This window comes from Belonocnema kinseyi, chromosome 9 (assembly GCF_010883055.1).
Source record: "Belonocnema kinseyi isolate 2016_QV_RU_SX_M_011 chromosome 9, B_treatae_v1, whole genome shotgun sequence".
Lineage (NCBI taxonomy): Eukaryota > Metazoa > Arthropoda > Insecta > Hymenoptera > Cynipidae > Belonocnema > Belonocnema kinseyi.
Genome location: NC_046665.1, coordinates 23,968,538 through 23,987,252, shown reverse-complemented (window position 1 = coordinate 23,987,252; position 18,715 = coordinate 23,968,538). Strand labels below are relative to the sequence as shown.

The 18,715-nt window shown below is 35.0% G+C and overlaps 1 protein-coding gene across 5 annotated transcripts in view; it reads left to right on the top strand.

Moving 5' to 3' along the window:
- LOC117179305 (ribonuclease P protein subunit p38-like) overlaps positions 1–18,715 on the top strand; it is a 269,250-nt gene that overhangs the window by 145,257 nt on the left and 105,278 nt on the right. For 4 of the 5 annotated variants that reach the window (XM_033370961.1, XM_033370959.1, XM_033370957.1 and 1 more), the window contains exon 2: positions 4,020–4,070. The exons of the other annotated variant lie outside the window; for it this stretch is intronic. In XM_033370961.1, the coding sequence (XP_033226852.1) occupies positions 4,020–4,070 (51 nt within the window). The remainder of the gene's footprint in view (positions 1–4,019; positions 4,071–18,715) is intronic. 5 annotated transcript variants of the gene reach the window in all.

Sequence of the window (18,715 nt, the reverse complement as noted above, 5' to 3'; positions counted from 1 at the left end):
GGAGTAATTTTGTGGTCATGAGTTTGGACCTTCATGGCGGACAAGGGGGGTTCTCTTAGTGCTGGGGGATGTTAGGGGTGAGAAAAGACTGTCTGAAAGGAATGTGAGGGGTGAAATAGGGCAAAGAAACTGAAATTTTAGGGTGGTAAGCGACAGTAGCCTTAAGGGCATGTGATACTTAGAAAAGTATTGATTTTACCAGATTTTGGTTCCGCCGGCTTTTTTTCTAGCATAATAAATATTTTGTCTTTAAAAATTGGGAAATTATAGAGAACATGTTAACAGGCGTCTCTGCACACTTTTTTTTGGTAATTCAAAAAAATTTAATTTAGTTAAATTTGATTAATTTGCATTTCGTTTAGAAATTAGTATCCATTTATCAGTGTTAGATTCCCCCGGCTTTTTTCCTAGATGGAGGCTACAGGAGTCCCCTAAACTGAAGAGGAAAGGAAGGGCTAGTGGGGGAATTATAACAGGTGTTAGGGGTGGATTAGAGGAAGAAGTTCATGGGGAGGTAGAGGGAGAGAGTGTGCAAATGAGGGCTCTTAAGATAGGAGGGGCAATGTATAAGTTTGTGACTGTGTGCAATAAGGATGGGATGGAAAGAATCAAAGAAAGGGTGGAAAACTTACTAAGAGAGAGAGAGATGAGGGTATGGTAGTACTGGGGGGGGGGGGCTTCAATGCGAGAATTGAGGAGGAAGAGGGCCTGTACCGGGAAGGGGAGAACTTCGAAAGAAAATCTAAGGATAAGATAATAAAGAGGAGGAGATTCTAAGAGACTGGACAGAGGACAGAGGCTGGGCGGTGGTGAATGGTATGGCAAAAGGGGACGAAGAGGGAGAATATACGCATGTAAGATGGGTGTTTCGCTGATAGACTATGTGATTATTAATATGCAAGGGTGAGAGGAGATAGAGAAATTCGCAGTGGAAGAAAGGGTGGAATCAGACAATCAGCCATTAACTTTGTGGATAAAGGGGGAGGCTGGTGAAAGCTAGGGTGAGAAAAATGGGTCGTTAGGGGAGAGGGTGTCATGAACGAGAGAGGCGATAGAAAAGTATCAGGAGCAGTTGGGCAATGTAAGCTTTGAGGGAGAGTCTATGGACGAGATATGGGAGGATCTAAAAGAAAAGTGAAAGGTTGTGTGCAAAAGAAGGTATTTAGGAAGCAGAAGAAAGGAATGATGAAGCCGTGGTGGGATAGGGAATGTAAAATGATAAAGAGAAAGGTGAAAAAGAAGTACAGGAAGTGGAAGGAACCGCGAAAAGGGAAGAGCACGGAAAAATGAGGAAGGAGTTTAGGGTGATGTGTAAGAAGAAAGGGCAGGAAAAGTAAAAGAGCTGGAAGAGCAGTTGAGAAGTGTCAAAACGGAAGGAGACGTGTGAAAGATAATTAATAGGTTTAGGAAACGTGGGGTGGAGATAAGTGAGAAGATAGAGATCGACGATTGGAGGAAATTATTTAAGGATTTATTTCAGGGGTCAGATACACGGAAGAGAGATAAGGGGATTAGAAGAACGAGGAAGGTAGATGGGGAGGAGCTGAATGACGAGGAGATACAGAAGCAGATAAGGAAGTTGCAAAAATCTAAGGCAACAGAGCTGGACAACAGGCCGGAGACACAGGCTGGCTTTAGGAAGGGAAGGAGTACTATTGATGGTATTTACGTTTGCATCACGTGGTGGATGGAGAACTAACCAAAAAGGGTGCCAAAGTGGAGGGGAGGGAACTCTGATTCTGGATGCATAGGGGGTTGAGGCAAGGGGGTCCGCTTAGCCTAACGCTTTTTGCAATTTTTATCACGGATATGGAAAGTAAGCTAGCAGCCGGAGTAGTAAGAAGATTTAGGGTAGGAGGAATCAGGATATGGTCACTCGCATATGCAGATGACATAGTGCTGCTAGCAATGAGCGAAGAGACTTTGAAGTAGATAATGAAATGGTTGAGAAGATACTTGTAAAAAAATAGGTTAAAGTTAAATGCGGACAAGTCGAAGGTTATGGTGTTCAGAAAAGGAAGTGGGAGAGATAAGGGAGGGAAGTGGAAGGGAAAAGCGGTGCAGGAGGTGAAAGAATTTGTGTACCTGGGCTTCCTGTTTCGTGGGTATGGGGGAGTGGATGGTCATATAAAGGAGAGGGTGACAAGGAAAAATGTGATGATCAGACAGGTGTGGGGACTGGGGAAAAGGTTGTTCGCAAAGATGGAGGCGGAAAGGGAAAGGTATTTTAGAACGAATGGATTACAGTTGGATAAGGAGAGAAGGATGCACGAGGAAGGAAGGAAGGTATATGAATTGGTTCAAAAGAATAACATGGAGGAAGAGAAGGCAGAAGGAGAGGAGAGAATAAGAGAGTCAAGGTTTAATGGAAACTATGTGTGAATTATTCCAAGGCAGAGAGCGCAATATTTGTTTGAGAAAGAAAAGCAAGGAGGTCAGGAACTTATAGCGAGAATGAAATATGCTTGCATGGAGAAGTATAATAAGTTCTGGGTTTCTAGAGAGAAGAGAATGTGTCAATCGTGCGGAAAGGGGGATACAAAAGTTGAGGTGGAAAGGAGTGGGATAAGGATTGTAAATAAGAGAGGAAGTAGATGTAAGAAAACTGTAAATATTGTAAATAGTAGATAAGTGTAGACGCTAGCCGCGAAGACAGAGGCTGGCAATGTGAGGCATAGCGAGGAAATAGCGACATGCGTACGAGGTGAGGCCCAGCGAGGAAGTTTGGGATATAGAAGCGAGCATGGTAATTTGTAAGAGATAGCTGTAAAAAAAATCTGTAAAAAATGAAAGTGTAAGCAAGTCAATTTTTTAAGGCCAGCAGGCCGAAACATAAACGTTTATCTATCTACTAAATTCTTAAAGCATACTGATGAATTTAATACCAATGTGCAAAACTCAGTGCCACGTAAAAATAAATTTTCAGAAAAATGGCGTGACAGTAATTGGATAGATGTGGGCAATAGTAGTGCGAGCATGGCTAATATCATAGTTGAAAAATCCGAGCAAAAAGATGAAACTGAAGACGAGATGGTGACTATAGAAAATAACAAGTGATCATTATTTGAATGAAAAACGCGAAAAGATATCAATGTAACAGAGAAACATGTATATCTCGTTGAAAATATGTTGACAACAAAACAAGAATTAGTAGGTTCAAATAATATAGATACTTGAGATAATGCTAAAAGGGGTAATGGATTATCGTCACCAATATTCTGCTGAAAACATTATTGAAGGTTAAATGCATGCAAATGGATAAATGTATGCACAACATGAAACGGGCTTTAGAAGGTATTGGAGGAAATGTTTATATTTAATTTTTAAAAATTACCTAATAAAAATTTATATTTTGCATACATTTATATAATTTAGCGTTTATTTTGATAAACTCTTAATAGGATTAAATAATGAAATATTCTTTCATATTTCTTATCATAAATTTCATTTTTATCAGAATAAATTGACAGTCTGTCATTATTTTTTCAAGTAAAAATGATCCTGATTACTAAGGCACATAATAGAACTCAAAAGATACGAGCGTCCGGACTCCAAACGAGTGAGCGGAATTCTTTTTCCCTCTACCACCGCTCTGTTGAGCGCGAATGCGCTCTGCCTTGAATTCGACGTGTGCGTAGTACATCTGTATGTGTTCTCACATTCAAGTGTAACTTGAAGAATTTAAAAATATAAAAACAGTAAAAATTTCGAAATGAAAAATATTTGAAACTGTGTTTTCTTAATTTCTATTTTCAGAAATTGATGAGCACAAAAAAGTCATTATTATTATAGAATCATAAATTTAAAAAGGCTGTAAAAATATCTATAATAGAAAAATCATTTTTTCAAATTGTAATATGTAGAAGGATTTAATTGAAAGGTAAAGACTGCAGTAAATATTTTCTACACTTTAAATACAAACGGTAAACTACCAAGTTAACACCCGCTCCAAAAGTTATGATAAATTTCTATAACATTTTCCTGTATTTAATAAAGTCAATTTAATTTTTTTTACACAGGCCAGTTTTCAAAAATGACAAAGATGGAGAGTTGGAGAAGCAGCTTAGAGAGTAAGTATCGTCAAACTTCTTATTCAAACGTACTCAGGCTTCACAGCACTAATTATTCTCATATAAAGGGGAAGCAATTTTTTTCAAAAAATAAGAAATATTGTATTAAAGTTTATACAGTGATTAAAAATAAAAAAAAAGTTATAGTTAAAATAAAACATTTGTTATTTTTAACATCAGATGATATAAACAGATTAAATTACGTTTCGAAACATTTCCTACGAATTCAAAATTCCAGCATTTTGTATTGCAGTTTGTAATGTAATTTAGGCTCCAATAATTTTCAAACCAAGAAATTTTGAAAGATTTTTATTGATTTTAACACTTCTACGTGCTTACTAAATTTCATAGAAAACGAAATTAGAATACTTCTTAACGGTAACGAAAAGATAGCCTATTCTTCGTAGAACTCGTCGATGTGATATACATGATATAAATAAATCACAAACTTTCAAAAAAATCCGTATAGGTTTAGTTCGTGTCACGATAGAACGTATTCGATCTGCGAGCGATGATGTAAGCTTACACGTTTCTGTAAAAAAACGTAGGAAGTACATTGGCAGGGGCTTTATTTAATTTTTCAAGTTATGGTCGTAAGCTTCTAAATTCCTAAACATTCTAGCAGGGTAAATGAAACGCATATTACTTTTCCAAGATATCGTTCTGAATGAAAAAGACATATTTTTCAGTTCACAAAGAACCTATTGCTATTAGAGCAAGATAGAAACTCTGGGACGTAATTCTATTATCTTCTCGATAAATTGTTAATTTACGTCCTGCTCGTAATAAGTCAGAATGCCAATAAGATGTAAAAATACTATACAAAACAAGATTTTTAAAAAATCATTACTTTTTTCAAAAAACTGCCATTTTGTTTCTGTTTGACCGAAATTAATAAATTTTTTTAAATTAAATTTTAAAGGGTAAACTTCTATACGAAAAAGATTTCTATAGAATAACAGGAAATTAAAAATTTTTTATAAGAGGTTGAAAATAGGGTATATTTTAAGATGCAACAAATAAGTTCATCATTTTTTTCAGGATAGAATGATTTTATTTTATAATAAAATTGAACTTTCACTGTACTATGCTTAAAATACATTATTAAATTTAAATTAGTGCACATTTACGATACATTCAATGCACAATCCACATCTGTTTTCATCGCAGATACGACGCAAGGAATCGTTGCACCTCATGCGCGTTTGCCCATTTAGCGCACATTTGACACTACTTAACTTGCGAATGACGGTGTAAACTCTAACTATCGGTTCACATAGTCCCAAAATCTTAGCAGTGAGTCGTTTAGTAGTCAGATGCAACGTTTTCTGATCCAAGCGTCGCTGTAGAAGTGGTCGAATTAAAACTACGGCTAGATCTTTTAAAAACTTAACTTGGCCTAATAAAGGATTTTCTGCCAATAGAGTGTACAGAACACTCGAATTAATCGATTCTTCGTTTATCATATTATTGTATTGTACATATGTTTTATACACGCAAAAATAGTACTTGAAATTTTTTGCAAAAATATGAGAAAATCATTAAGTATTTAATAATTTTATATTAAAAATTATAAAAAATATTAAAATACTTACATTCAATATATTTTCACTTAGTTTATTGATGAAAATAAAAAAACTTTAAATTTCACAGGCACCGACTTCGCACACGCCGCTACCACCCTAGTACAAATTTTCATTCCTTCCAAGTTTAGACTTTTCTGTCTGACTGGTTTTAAAGAGAATGACATCAGCTTTGCCATAGCAAAGCCTACGCTACTTGCATATTTGTCGTAGTGGGGAGAGACCTTTGGTCTACGCAGTTAGAAAGTTACAGAACTAAGACATTTCACGAGGTGCAAATTCGCATTAGTGTGGTTATTGAAGATTAAATTTACTCGCTTAAAGCGATTTTACATCGAGCTGTTATTTCATACTATTTCATGGGTGAAATTGGACTAAGTCATAAATTTCTGTGCCATATTGGTTAATTTACCAGGTTATAAATTGTAATTTGAATATACACTGCGCATGTAATTACAATCTAATTTTAAATATCACCAACCATTTTTTTTACATCGCAGTCCCCTATTTTTCCTTTCCCCTCTTTTTCTTCCTAACCTCCAAATCTACTCTTATCCTTTTTTGGAATTCTCTATTTTTTCCTGTAGCCTACGAAACCCTTGAGGGCGCTTGCCGACCTCTTTAGTGTTTTTTTGCGTTACAAAGACATCTAATACTATTTATAGTGAAGAAAACGCAATTTTCGTGAAAAATAAAATTTATCAATTTTTCACTTATAAGGGCGATTGTTAACAGATTTACAATTTTACGTCCAGGCACTTTCCACTTTTTTTTTATTAACACATTTTTTCTACAAATGTCTCAAAACAGTTTGTATAACAAAACACAATTTAGTAAAGTAGAGTAATAAAGTTTTGATGAAAAATGACTAAATAATAGTAACCCTATTTTTTGTATATCTGAGATTGAGGTTCACTGATATAATTTGTATGGAGTTGAAGAAGATAATAATAAAGAAAATGTTTAATATTTTTGCCTGGTCACGCGGCATTGTAATGTAAAATGGAACGAAAATAAACCGAGACTAAGATTTCTGCGATATTTAAGGGTAATTGATAATGTAACTTATATTGAATTTAAATAGGTAGTATTCAAAAAGAAGGTTTATTATTTTGGAGTTAAGGGAGTTGTTTATATCCGACTTTGATTTTTTTTATAAGTGCGGCACTAAATAAATATATATTTTTTTCTGAAGGATTTGTAAACGAAAGAAAGAAAACTTGTCAAATATCCGGGGTTTTGCAAGATCCGAGGATCAATAACATTTTGAGAAATCAAACCTTTTGTTGAAGAAATCATTATTTTCACGAAAAATAATAATTTTGCGAGAGTGATAAATCAACGATTAAAATACGATAGCAATTGAACGGTGAGAATTGTTTGCAAATTTATTTTCTTAATTACAATTCTGACATCGTCGAAGAATTCCCGACGCTCATCATGTTTTCGAAGGTCTACTACTTGATGATGGAGACCTTAAATTTTGCGAAATACGTCACGAAATAGAGAAAAATGCAGAAAAACTGGCATGTACTGTATGTGTGTTGTTCTAACTGTAGTAATAATCAGCCACCATAGATCAGAAGATAGTGAGAAAAAAACAGGTACGATTAGATCACGTTTACCAATTTAAGTACTAAATATTAGAGATGTTTGACGATTTATGACCAAATAAATAAGGCTGCTCGCTTGCACTGACAGTATAATTAAATTAGCAATTTGTAAGAGAAAATGTATGTTTCGGAACGATTACTTCGCGTATGCAAAATTGTGTTCGTAAAACTTTCAGAAAATTTAATCGGCGGAAGACTTTTAAGAACAAGTAGTTCGTGTATGCCATTTAACAGAATTATTATTTTTGTTATGCAAATAATGAAAAAGTATTTAGCATACGATTACGGCGTGTCAATATGTTAGTTCTAATTTTTTGAAATAGCATTATTCTTTCTAATAATATGGAATTATAAGTTCGTACTTAATTTTCAATTTTGTACAAAGTTTATATGGTCAAATGTTAAAATAACCCTTGGTATACGTTTCGGACGTGTATAACCTTATAAAAAAAAAACATTTTGAAGGTTGCAAAAATTTATATAATTAAAAAAAATGAATTAGCATCTGCCATTTGCTTTTTCACAAAATTTACAAGAAAAAATAATGGTCTAATGACTGGCATACGAATTCAACGTATGTAATACGTTATACAACAATAATAGTGTAAATAGTAGAATTGCCTTACTTCATAGCGTGCTCTGTATTGGCTTACTATAAAACGGGACTATTTGCAGATGGTGGGTCTAGTATGTATAACCCATTTTAATTATATTATCTAATGTGATAATGTAGATAAAAATAATTATAATTAGTTCAAAGGAAATATATGAAATTTCGAAGCTTGACGGGTGGTACAATTTGTCTGGTTCAGCAACACATTTCTAAATTTTTACTACTGTGAAGTGGGGGATTTTTTTCGTTTTTAAAAAGCTTATTGGAAATAATCTTTCACAATAATGAATGGTTTCGAAATATAACTATATGAAACATGTGGTAACCTGTCAGAAACCCAACCTCACTTTTCAGTTTCGGTTATTTCCATGAGAGATTCAAATTTGTGTGTTTTTTTCTTGTTGACAATTAATCACTTTGGTTAATATAAGAAAGGATTTGTTTTAAAATTCGGCTATTTTTTGTTGAATTCGACTGGTTGAATTTTGTTTTTATTAAAAATTAATTTCTTAAACTGAAGATATAACCATTTAATTTTTAGTTAAAAATTTATCCTATTTAGTTTGAAAATTTCTACTATGATTCAAAATTTATCTTCTTGGTTGAAAATTCATCCTTTTGGGTTCAAAATGCTGGTTAAAAAATTATTCTGTTTCGGTTAAAGATTCAACTATTTTGTAAAAAATTTGTCTTTTTTGGTTAAATTTAAATGTTTTTAATTTCATTAAATACTCACTTTGGTTAAAAATTCCACTAATTGGTTCATATTTACACTTTGTAAAAAGTAAAAAATTTTATTATTTGCTAAAAAGTTCATGTTTTTTTTTTGGGTGCAAATTCGTCTTCATGGGTATAAAATTAATCTCATTTTTTGAAAATTGCACTATTTGATAACAAATTCCTAAATTTGGTTGAATATTCCTATTTTTGCATAGATGACTAATCTTTTTTTGTTGACCGTTAATAATGTTAGTTAAAAAGAAACAATTAATTTTAACACTGGGCTTTTTGTTTCAGTTCAACTTTTTGAAAATGTCTTTTATTGTTGTTAAAAATTAATTGTTTAAACTGACAATTTTATTTTTCGTTTAACATTAATCTTTTTTATTTAAAAATTTTTAACTATACCAAACAATTTATTTTAGCTACTAGGGCCAAAAAATACACAGACGAATCTGCTATTTCGTGGTTGCATATGTACAATATTTGCAGACTTAACTTATAATTTAATCGCTCCGCCTTACGTGATCGCAAATTCGCCTTATATTATGGTAACTACGCCTTATTCCATCGCAATTAATCTTTATTCTATCGTAAAATACGCCTTATTCTATCGCCAATACGCCTTAATTCTATCGCTAATACGGCTTAATTATATCGCAAATACGTCTTACTCTATCGCATGTATGCTTTTTTGTTCTTTTTCATCGCTACCGTTTTGCTCTCTTTCCTCTCTCGCTTTAACTCTAGCCATTGCCTCTTATTCTTTTTATCTTTACGCTTGCCAACTCTTGTCTTATTCTCATTTAGAAAATTTTACATTTTCTGATTTTCTAAAGATAATTATTCGAACACTTTCCTCAATTTTGCTCCTCTCTCCTTTCCTTCTTCCTTTCCGACTGCCTCAACCATTCCAACAACTCCACTGTTCCTTCTCATGCACGCTATTTCCCATTGTCCTGCTTCTTTTTTCTATCTTGTCACAATCTTCAAGCCAATGTCTTAAGGTCCCTCTACCTCTCTCACATTCTTGTATAACCTTTCTCTGTCCTCACTCCAAATTTACCATCCCCCTTCTGTACAGATTTTTTGGTATCCTACTCTAACTATCCTGCCGTCTTGTGCAACTTCGCCTATTTTACGCTGAATCTCCCTTTTTTGAATTTATGATCATGAACAACATACACTTTTTTCTTACCTAATTTATATTTATTTTTCATCACATCCTGCACAGCTTCCCATGATTTTTTTCTACTACTATTACTCCTTTTTTGGTTGTACCCTGTCTTCTGGCTTTGTTTATCTTTCCACTTACACCTAAATCTTTCTCGCGTACTTCCAAAACCGCTGCCATTTGATTCGCAACTGTAGTTTGTAGGCCTACAATTGTCAAGATATTTTTTCTTTCCCACTTCTCCATTCTTTATATCTCCCTTTCTACCCCATTCACTTTCTTTGCATTTCCATTTAAATTTCCCCCTTGTGCCGCTTTGATTTTCCTCTATCAAATCTACCTTGGTTCTGAATCCTAAACCACGTACATTATCCTGACTGAGCTTCTTTCGCGGTGAAAATCCATAAGTTTCTTTCCAGTCGATTACAATTTTTTTTCGCGTAATATTTCGTTTTTTCCCGTTGCAGACAACTTTGCAACTTTTTACAATGACATAAAATGTAATTTTTTATAAACATTGCAATTTTTTAACGACGAGACTCAGAAAGGACCCCGCAGAATTTGTATGGAAAAAGGCTCTCGGCTAGATTGTCTGAAACATTGCTTCCTGGTAGTTCTCGATGTGTAGATTCAAAGTCTCGAGGAGCATTAAGACCAGAAAATTCAAGTTTTCGAGATATAGCCGTTCGAAAATAAGGTTTGTATGCATTTTGCAGTAGAATATGGCTGCAATGCTAATCATATATTTCGGAATGATGTGGCTTGTACAAACATAATAATACCTGCATGCATGCAATATTACATTTCCACAAGTGCATATATGCATATATGGATGGTAAATTTGGAATGAGGACAGAGAAAGGTTAAAGAAGAATGAGGGAGATTTTTTAGAGAAGAAAATAAGGTGAGGAATAGAAGAGGAAAGGAAAAAGATAAAAAAATAGTAGGATAAGTAACAGGAACAAGGAAAATATACAAGTCATAGAGAAAGAGGTTAAGTTGACTTTTTGGAATGCTGCGAAAATTAAAAATAAGGCTAGATATTTTTGGAATTTCGTAGGAAAGTTCGATGTGGTTGAATTAACCGAAACTTGTATAGAGGAAAATGACTGGAAAATTATAAAAAGTAAATTGCCCAGTAGCTGTAGATGGGAATTACAAGAGGCCACCAGGGAAAAGCAGAAAGATAGAGCAAGTGAAAGAATTATGATGAGAGTCAGGACCAATCTAGAAAAAAGGGAAGTTTTGGAAGGTCTCACGAGTAGCCTACAGGAAAGGCAGGTTACAATAAAAAGAAAATGGCATAGAATTGTGACCATATACAATGGGAAAGGAATGAAAGAGGTTAGGAAAAACATAGAAAAGTTTGATAACGAAGGGGAAGAAGAAATACTAATAATAGGGGGGATTTTAGTGCTAAAAGAGGGAGGAAGGCTAATAGATAATCAGGGGGGAAATTAGGGATTTATCTGAAAACTAAATAAAGGAAGGAATTAAGAAAGAATAGGAGAGAATTCGTCGAGAAAGTAGTGTGAACTGAAGAAGTATAGATGGATTATATATAAAAAAAACAGAAAAGTTAAAATTTGAGAAGATAGTGTTGAGTGAAGTATGGGAGGAGTTAAAAGAAAAGGTCAAGAAGACTACAGTTACAAACAAATTTAGGAATAGATCGGAAAAAGATCAAAATTGTACGAAGATTTGGTGGGACAAAGAATGTAAGAAAAAGAAAAAAAGAGTATAAACTTTGGAGTGGAAAAAGGAAAATTACATCACGTTTAAGAAGGAGTATAGATAGTTATATAAACAGAAAGAGGAAAATAAGAAAAAGGACTTAGAGGAGGAAAAAAGTCAAATTAAAACAGAAGAGGAGGCATGGAATTTATTAATAAAATGAGGAGGGAAACGAAGGAATAGGCGATAAGATTAGCATGGATGAATAGGGGATGTATTTTAAAGAAATGTTTAAAGTTACGGGTACAAAAAGGACTGACAGTTGGACTAGAAGTGCCGGGATAGGTAATGATGTCTGGATGTACAGTAGCGGAGCAGCCAGAAGAATGTTAAAAGAAGTAGTAAAGAGAGTATGAAAAGGTGAAGGATTTACGGAAGAGTGGAGGGAGGGATTGATAACGTCAATTCTTAAGGAAGGAGAAAAGGGGAAAACAGAAAACTACAGGGGAATAACATTATTGAATAGAGCTAACAAGGTATATTCAATGGAGGTAGAAGCACTATAGATAATATCTATATTCTTCAACACGTGGTGGAGAAGGAATTTGAGAAGACGATTGATTATTCTGTACCAAAGAAATGCTTTGTGGTTTTATATGTTTATTACTGACAGTGTCGGCAGTAATAATTTAAACCATAATTACTTATTAATAATGTAACAATAACTATAAAACTATCATGCAAATGGGGTCAATTAACTCAATATAAAAAAGCAAATAGAATCAGAAAGCTGATAAACCATGTTACTAAAACCAGCCAAACTCGATACATCGAGACATTAACACCAGCAATATTGGATGAAATTTTAGACTCTCAACGATAGAGACTTGATGTTCTTACTGCCAGACTGAGTTGGTACAAGGAAAGTAGTGCACGAAGGCAACAAAATCAAATTTTTCAAAGAGATGAAAGAATGTTCTATCGTGATTTGAGAGTAAAGCTAAATAACCTGCAAGGCACCGAAGTCCCTCAATTGGAAGATATGACTAACTACTGGTCAGGTGTTTGGTGAAAAATGAACAGATACAATTTGGACACTGCGTGGTTCAAACTGGAAGAAGCAAGGACAAGCAATAGCCCTGAAATGCAACTGACAAACATCACAGCTTTAGATTTTTCAGCGGTCTTGAAAAGGGCAAGTAATTGGAAAGCTCCAGGTCCGGACATGGTGCACAACTTCTGGTACAAGTACCTGACGAGTATGCATCTTGCGTTGACAAGGTGTTTTTTAGAAGATCATTGAACACCCATATCAGATGCCATGCTTTGTGCTCCAGGGTACTACGTATATGTTACCAAAAAAAACCAGACGCTCAAAGTCCATATGACTTTCAACCAATAGCCTGTTTGTCAACCATTTATAAATGTCTTACAGCTATCATTGCAGATAAGGTACATTCTCATTTCGACGAGAATGAAATTCTTACAGAAGAACAAAAAGCATGTTGTAAAAACTCGCGAGGCTGTAAAGATCTAGTCACTATAGACGCTGTTGTCATGACTCAAGCTCGTAAGCATCAAAGGAACTTATACATGGCATACATTGACTACAAGAAAGCGTTTCCTTCCGTGCCGCATGACTACTTGCTTCAAGTCTTATAACTTTACAAAAATCAAGTATTTTGATCATGGACAACCAATAATAACTAGATCACTACGCTTTATGGCGGTTATATTTCAAGGAGACTCCTTCAGCACACTATGGTTTTGTTTAGTGTTGAATCCATTGAGCAAAACACTAAACAGGATGTCTTATGGGTTCAGAATTCATGATAATCAGGATAATGATCAAGTGACCCATCTTCTTTACATGGATGACCTGAAGCTATACGCTAGTTCAGCCCAGAAACTGCAGCAAGTGATAGATGTCACAAAGCAGTTTTCCAGTGATATCCACATGGAGTTCGGACTAGATAAATGTAGAACAGTGCATTTAATCAAAGGGGAATTAGGGACCGCGGAGTTAGAGAACGAGTTCGAAAATGACATCGAGGCAATGATTGCAGGCGAATCATATAAACACCTGGGTATTCTTGAATCTAAGCGTATTCAACATACGATAGTTAAGACAAGCTTAACGACTGCCTTCACTACGAGACTCAGATTAATTATGAAGAGTTTTCTCAACTCAGCAAACAAAATCAGGGCAATCAAAACATATGCTATCCCTGTCCTCACGTACTGCTTCGGGCTCATAAAATGCTCTAACATTGACCTTGAAAAGTTAAACAGATTTGTTCGCGTAGAAATGACGAAGCACCGAATGCACCACAGAAACTCAGCGATTGAAAGGGTAGTTCTACCACGAAATTTAGGGAGTAGGGGCGTTGTAGATGTGAAAAAATTGTGTGAGTCACAAGTTATACAGTTGGGAGACTATTTTAACAGCAAACGAAATGTTGCGCTTTACAGTGCCATCTGTCAAGCGAATCTTGACTACACGCCCTTAAATTTGTCCTCAGATGGGGCCTTGAATAGCAGGGCAGAAACCATGGAGGAATTAGAAACACAATGGAGGCAGAAAGCCATCAATGGCGAGCACCTCAACATGTTAGGTCAAAATGAAGTGGATAGTGAGGCATCTAATATTTGGCTAAGAAAGGGTGTTATGTACCAGAGACGGAAGGATTCTGCATTGCGATACAGGACAAGGTTGTCAGCACCAGGAATGATGGTAAACACGTGTTACATCAAGACGTAGTTGACCAGTGCCGATTATGTGGGGATACCAACAAATCTATCGAGCACATTATTGATGGCTGTCGCGTAATGGCTCAGAGAGAATATACGCAAAAACATAATGATTTAGCGGGCATTGTACATCAACAACTTGTCCTATACCTAGGTCTCTTAAAAGAATGGATGCCCTTCTGTAGATACATTCCAATGCCCGTTTTAGAAAGCGAAGATTACATCTTATATTGGGATGTTACTATCCAGACGGATCATTACATCCGGACCAATAGACCTGGCATCGTGATGCAAGACAAAAAAGGTGGAAGAGTCTACATCATCGACATCTCTTGTCCGCTTAACCGAAATTTGTAGTCAACCTATACAACCAAGATCTACAAGTATATGGAGTTAAGGCATGAAGTAAAGACCATGTGGAGGAATGTGAATCATGCATCTATTCATCCCATTGTGATTTCGGCTACAGGCAATGTACACGCAAGATGCACTGAACATCTTGAACATTTAGGAGTCAGTAGGGTATTGGCAGCAGCTCAGAAGGCGGTTTTATCAAACACCTGTCGCATTGTAAGAAACTTTCTTGACCACCGGGAAAGGAGCGACTAAAAACCTTTGGAGTGGCAGATGGTAGCTCTAAGAAATCATCCAAAGGTGACTGTTGTCACCTCTAACGCTCGGGGCCGCTCGTAATTGTATACCTGCAACATCATCGCACGAGGTTTCAAGCGTCGTATTAAATTATTTAAATTAATTTAAAACATGCTAATCTCATCAGTCACTTGACTTAGTCCGTGGCTATGATGTATAACCGGGTTTACCCGAGTAAAAGTTTAGTAATAAAATAATAATAATAATTGATTTCCAGTGTTTTTTTACATATCAATCCTAGAAGAAATACACATCACCAAATGCCGATGGAATTGGTGCAGTTCAGTTGGTGCATTTCAATCAACATTATTGAAAAATCGTTCTCTCTGGACCTTATCCCAAGACTGGGGATTAATCAGCCTAAAATTAACTCTGAATCATTTTGATGGTATAGGTGTATTAAAAAGATATCTCGAGGTAACATAACTTGCCCGAATTTAAATTTAAAAAGTTTTCAGGGAGTTTTTTTTAGAAAATATTTTCGCTGGACATCATCTCAAAATTTGGTTTGATCAACCACTCAAAAAAATTAGAGAATCCCTGAGGATAGGGGTGTATCAGAAATGAATGTAGAAGCAAAATTTGCTGTCTCTGAATCCGATTTCCAAATTAACATTTGATCAGCTCAAAAAATTATTTCCAAGTCACTTTGATTGTATAGGTGTATCAAAAGAGCTATGTCGAAGTAATTTAACTTGCCCGAATTTTAAATAATAAAGTCTTTAGGGACTTTGTTATTTTAGAAAATATTTTCTCTGGACGTCATCTCAAAATTTGGTTTGATCAACCACTAAAATAAATTAGAGACTCGTTGGTCCATTATTGGTATCCTATCAAAAAATAAAATTCTTTGAGTGTAATTACAAGCTACTCGAAATGTCATTTTAGTGTATTTGTTTGAGGTCTCGTTAAGTTTAAATTATGCTGTTAGAAATTAAGCCACCAATTCCGTAAATTTTATTTCAGATGTTATCTTTTCATTTGGATATTTTCCTATATTTATTATCAGTTGATCAAATTAAATTTTGAGATGACGTCCAGAGAAAATATTTTCTAAACTAAAAACACTCCCTAAAAACTTTATTATTTAAAATTGGGGCAAGTTAAATTGCTTCGAGATATCTTTTTGATTAACCTATACCCATCAAAATGACTTTGAATTAATTTTAGGGACTTCTCAAATTCTAATTTGAAAATCAGATCCAGAGATAGCAATTTCGAAAATAGAAAAATTTCTAAAAAATTAGAAAAAAATTACGGCATAAAATTTTCGTTTTGCATTTATTTCTGATATACTCCTATCATCAGCGAGTCTCTAATTTATTTCAGTGGTTGATCAAACCAAATTTTGATATGATATCCAGAGAAAATATTTTATAAAATAAAAAAAGTACTCAAAAACTTTATTAAATAAAATTCGGGTAAGTTATATTGCCTCGGGATATGTTTTTGATATACCTATTCCATCAAAATGGCTCAGAATTAATTTTAGGCTGATGAATCCCCAGTCTTGGGATAACGTTTAGAGATAACGATTTTTTAATAATGTTGATTGAAATTCACCATCTGAAATGCACCAAATCCCATCTGCATTTCCTTATGTATATTTCGTCTATGATCGATTTGTGAAAAAAACAATGAAAATCAATTATTACATTCAGAAATAATGTGTTACATATTAAAATGATTAATAAGTAATTATTGTTAAATTATTAATAAGTTATTATTGTTCAAATCATAACTGCCGGCACTGCAAGTAATAAATATACAAACCCACAAAGCATTTCTTTGGTAAAGAATAATCAATCGAAAGTATAATTAACATGCCGGGCTGGTCTGTCATTATTTTGAGGTATTTTTCAATTCACCTTTTTGCCCTAATCGCTATAAGTAACGTACCTTTTTTATGCGACAAATAAGCGTTAAATACAATTCACTCTTCGCCCACTGAAACCGAAGAATATTATAACAGTATAAATTAATAGAAAATGAGTGAGAGAGAAAGAGAGAGAATGATCCCTGACAAATTTCGTCAGGGATCATTCTCTCTTTTTCTCCCTCACTCATTGACCCATTTGCACCGCGGGGAGGTTGCGCGTTCCGATTTTGTACATCAGTTAGCCCTAAAAAGGGCCGATTTTTACTTGTGGCTTTGCGTTATTTTGTATTATATCTAGGGTGGTACATAGGCATATGCACATATGCGTGTACGCATCTATTGGCATGATATTTTATCAGGACAATCCTTTTGCTCGTCGAAAGGCGGTGGTCACTCAATGCTTTACATGTGTCGTAACAAAGTCGACGTTAAAACCGGCTAGCCTATACTTATATCCCGAAGATAAGATAATAGATGACCGTTTAGATAATCGCGATAATACCCAGATACTTTTAAGATAAAAGACTTACAAAACTAAATTAATTTCAGAAAGCAATATAAAAAGAAGTAGAAATACATCAATAATTTTCAGAATAATTATTTATACATTTCTAGTTGTTTTTGTACTGTCTTCTATATAAAAATTTGTTTTTATGAAAAAAGAAGATTGTGAAATTATTTTTCGAAGTATTTTTTTATTGGAAAGAACAACAACGAACATTTACCGTGGTTAATGTTTGTCATTTTGAAAGTTTTGAACTTAGACTAGCTGAATGAGGTGCAGGGAGTGCAATTGCTGCGCCATCTGGCGTATACTCCTAACGGGATCAAATTACCCCAGATAACAATATGTGCGCACGCGTGTCGATGAAGTGCGAGGCGCACACGTACTGATGAAGTGCAAGACGCATGCGTGCCGATGAAGTGCCGAATACTGGTGCCGTTTATTGAATATAGTGTGTCTTTTACTAAAAATATCGTGTCCTTCACTGGATTTGAATAAATTATTTAAAAATAATTGTTACAATAGTTTGGCAAACAATCTCAAAAGAGTCGCATGTGTGCTTAAGGCGTGCGTTGCACGATTGTTATCTGGGATTTTCTGACACTGTCGCCATTGTGAGTGACCACCGCCTGCTCGTCGTCTTCATTATTATTATTTTGTTCAGGTACTTGTTACTGCCTGTCAGTTGCATCTAACGTTGTATTCAATAAGGAGTCATCGGGGTAATTAATGTTCACTGAAAAAAAATTCGTGGGGAATTTTCTCCATAGTTCAGTAGCGAAAATTCCCCGAACATTCGTTTGGAATATTAACCAAAAAGTGGTGAATTTTACCCAAAATTCTAAGGAGAAAATTTCTTAGGATATTGTGTAAAAATAGCTAACCTGTCGGGAATTTACCCGAACTTTAAATGGAAAAAATTCTTGAAAATGTCTGTAATATTACCTAAAACTTTGTAAAAATACATACTCATTACATAGCTTAATCCCCATAGTGCATGACCCACCATATTGATCATGTTAGCCACTGTTTGAGGTAATTATGCTTTGCTTCGTGTTGAATGGTCTCTTAAACGCTGAACGCGTCATTTCTGTTGCGAAAGAAGCGGCATGTGGGCCTGGGAGATGGAGTAGGGAACGACACCCCCAGTCCTTATTACCGCTATCTTGCCCCGAAAGCAATCAGTCTTGTGCTATCTGCCCCTGAATCGAATGGGTATTTAGAACTTTCCGCACCTTAACTCCTCGTCATCCCAAGAACAACGCATCTTCGCCTCAGGAGGATACCCTGGACAAGGATCAACCACCAGCCTCATCAAAGAAAACCTCAAAGTCTCCAGCCATCAGTCCTGTCGCCAAAGCATCATTTCCGAGGATGACCCATAATTGTGGGTCCGGATGCAATAAGGGCACATAAAATTTTGTCGTGCGAAAACGAAGTCCCCTGGAGGCTTTAGAAAAAATTTTCGAATTTTAATTTTCA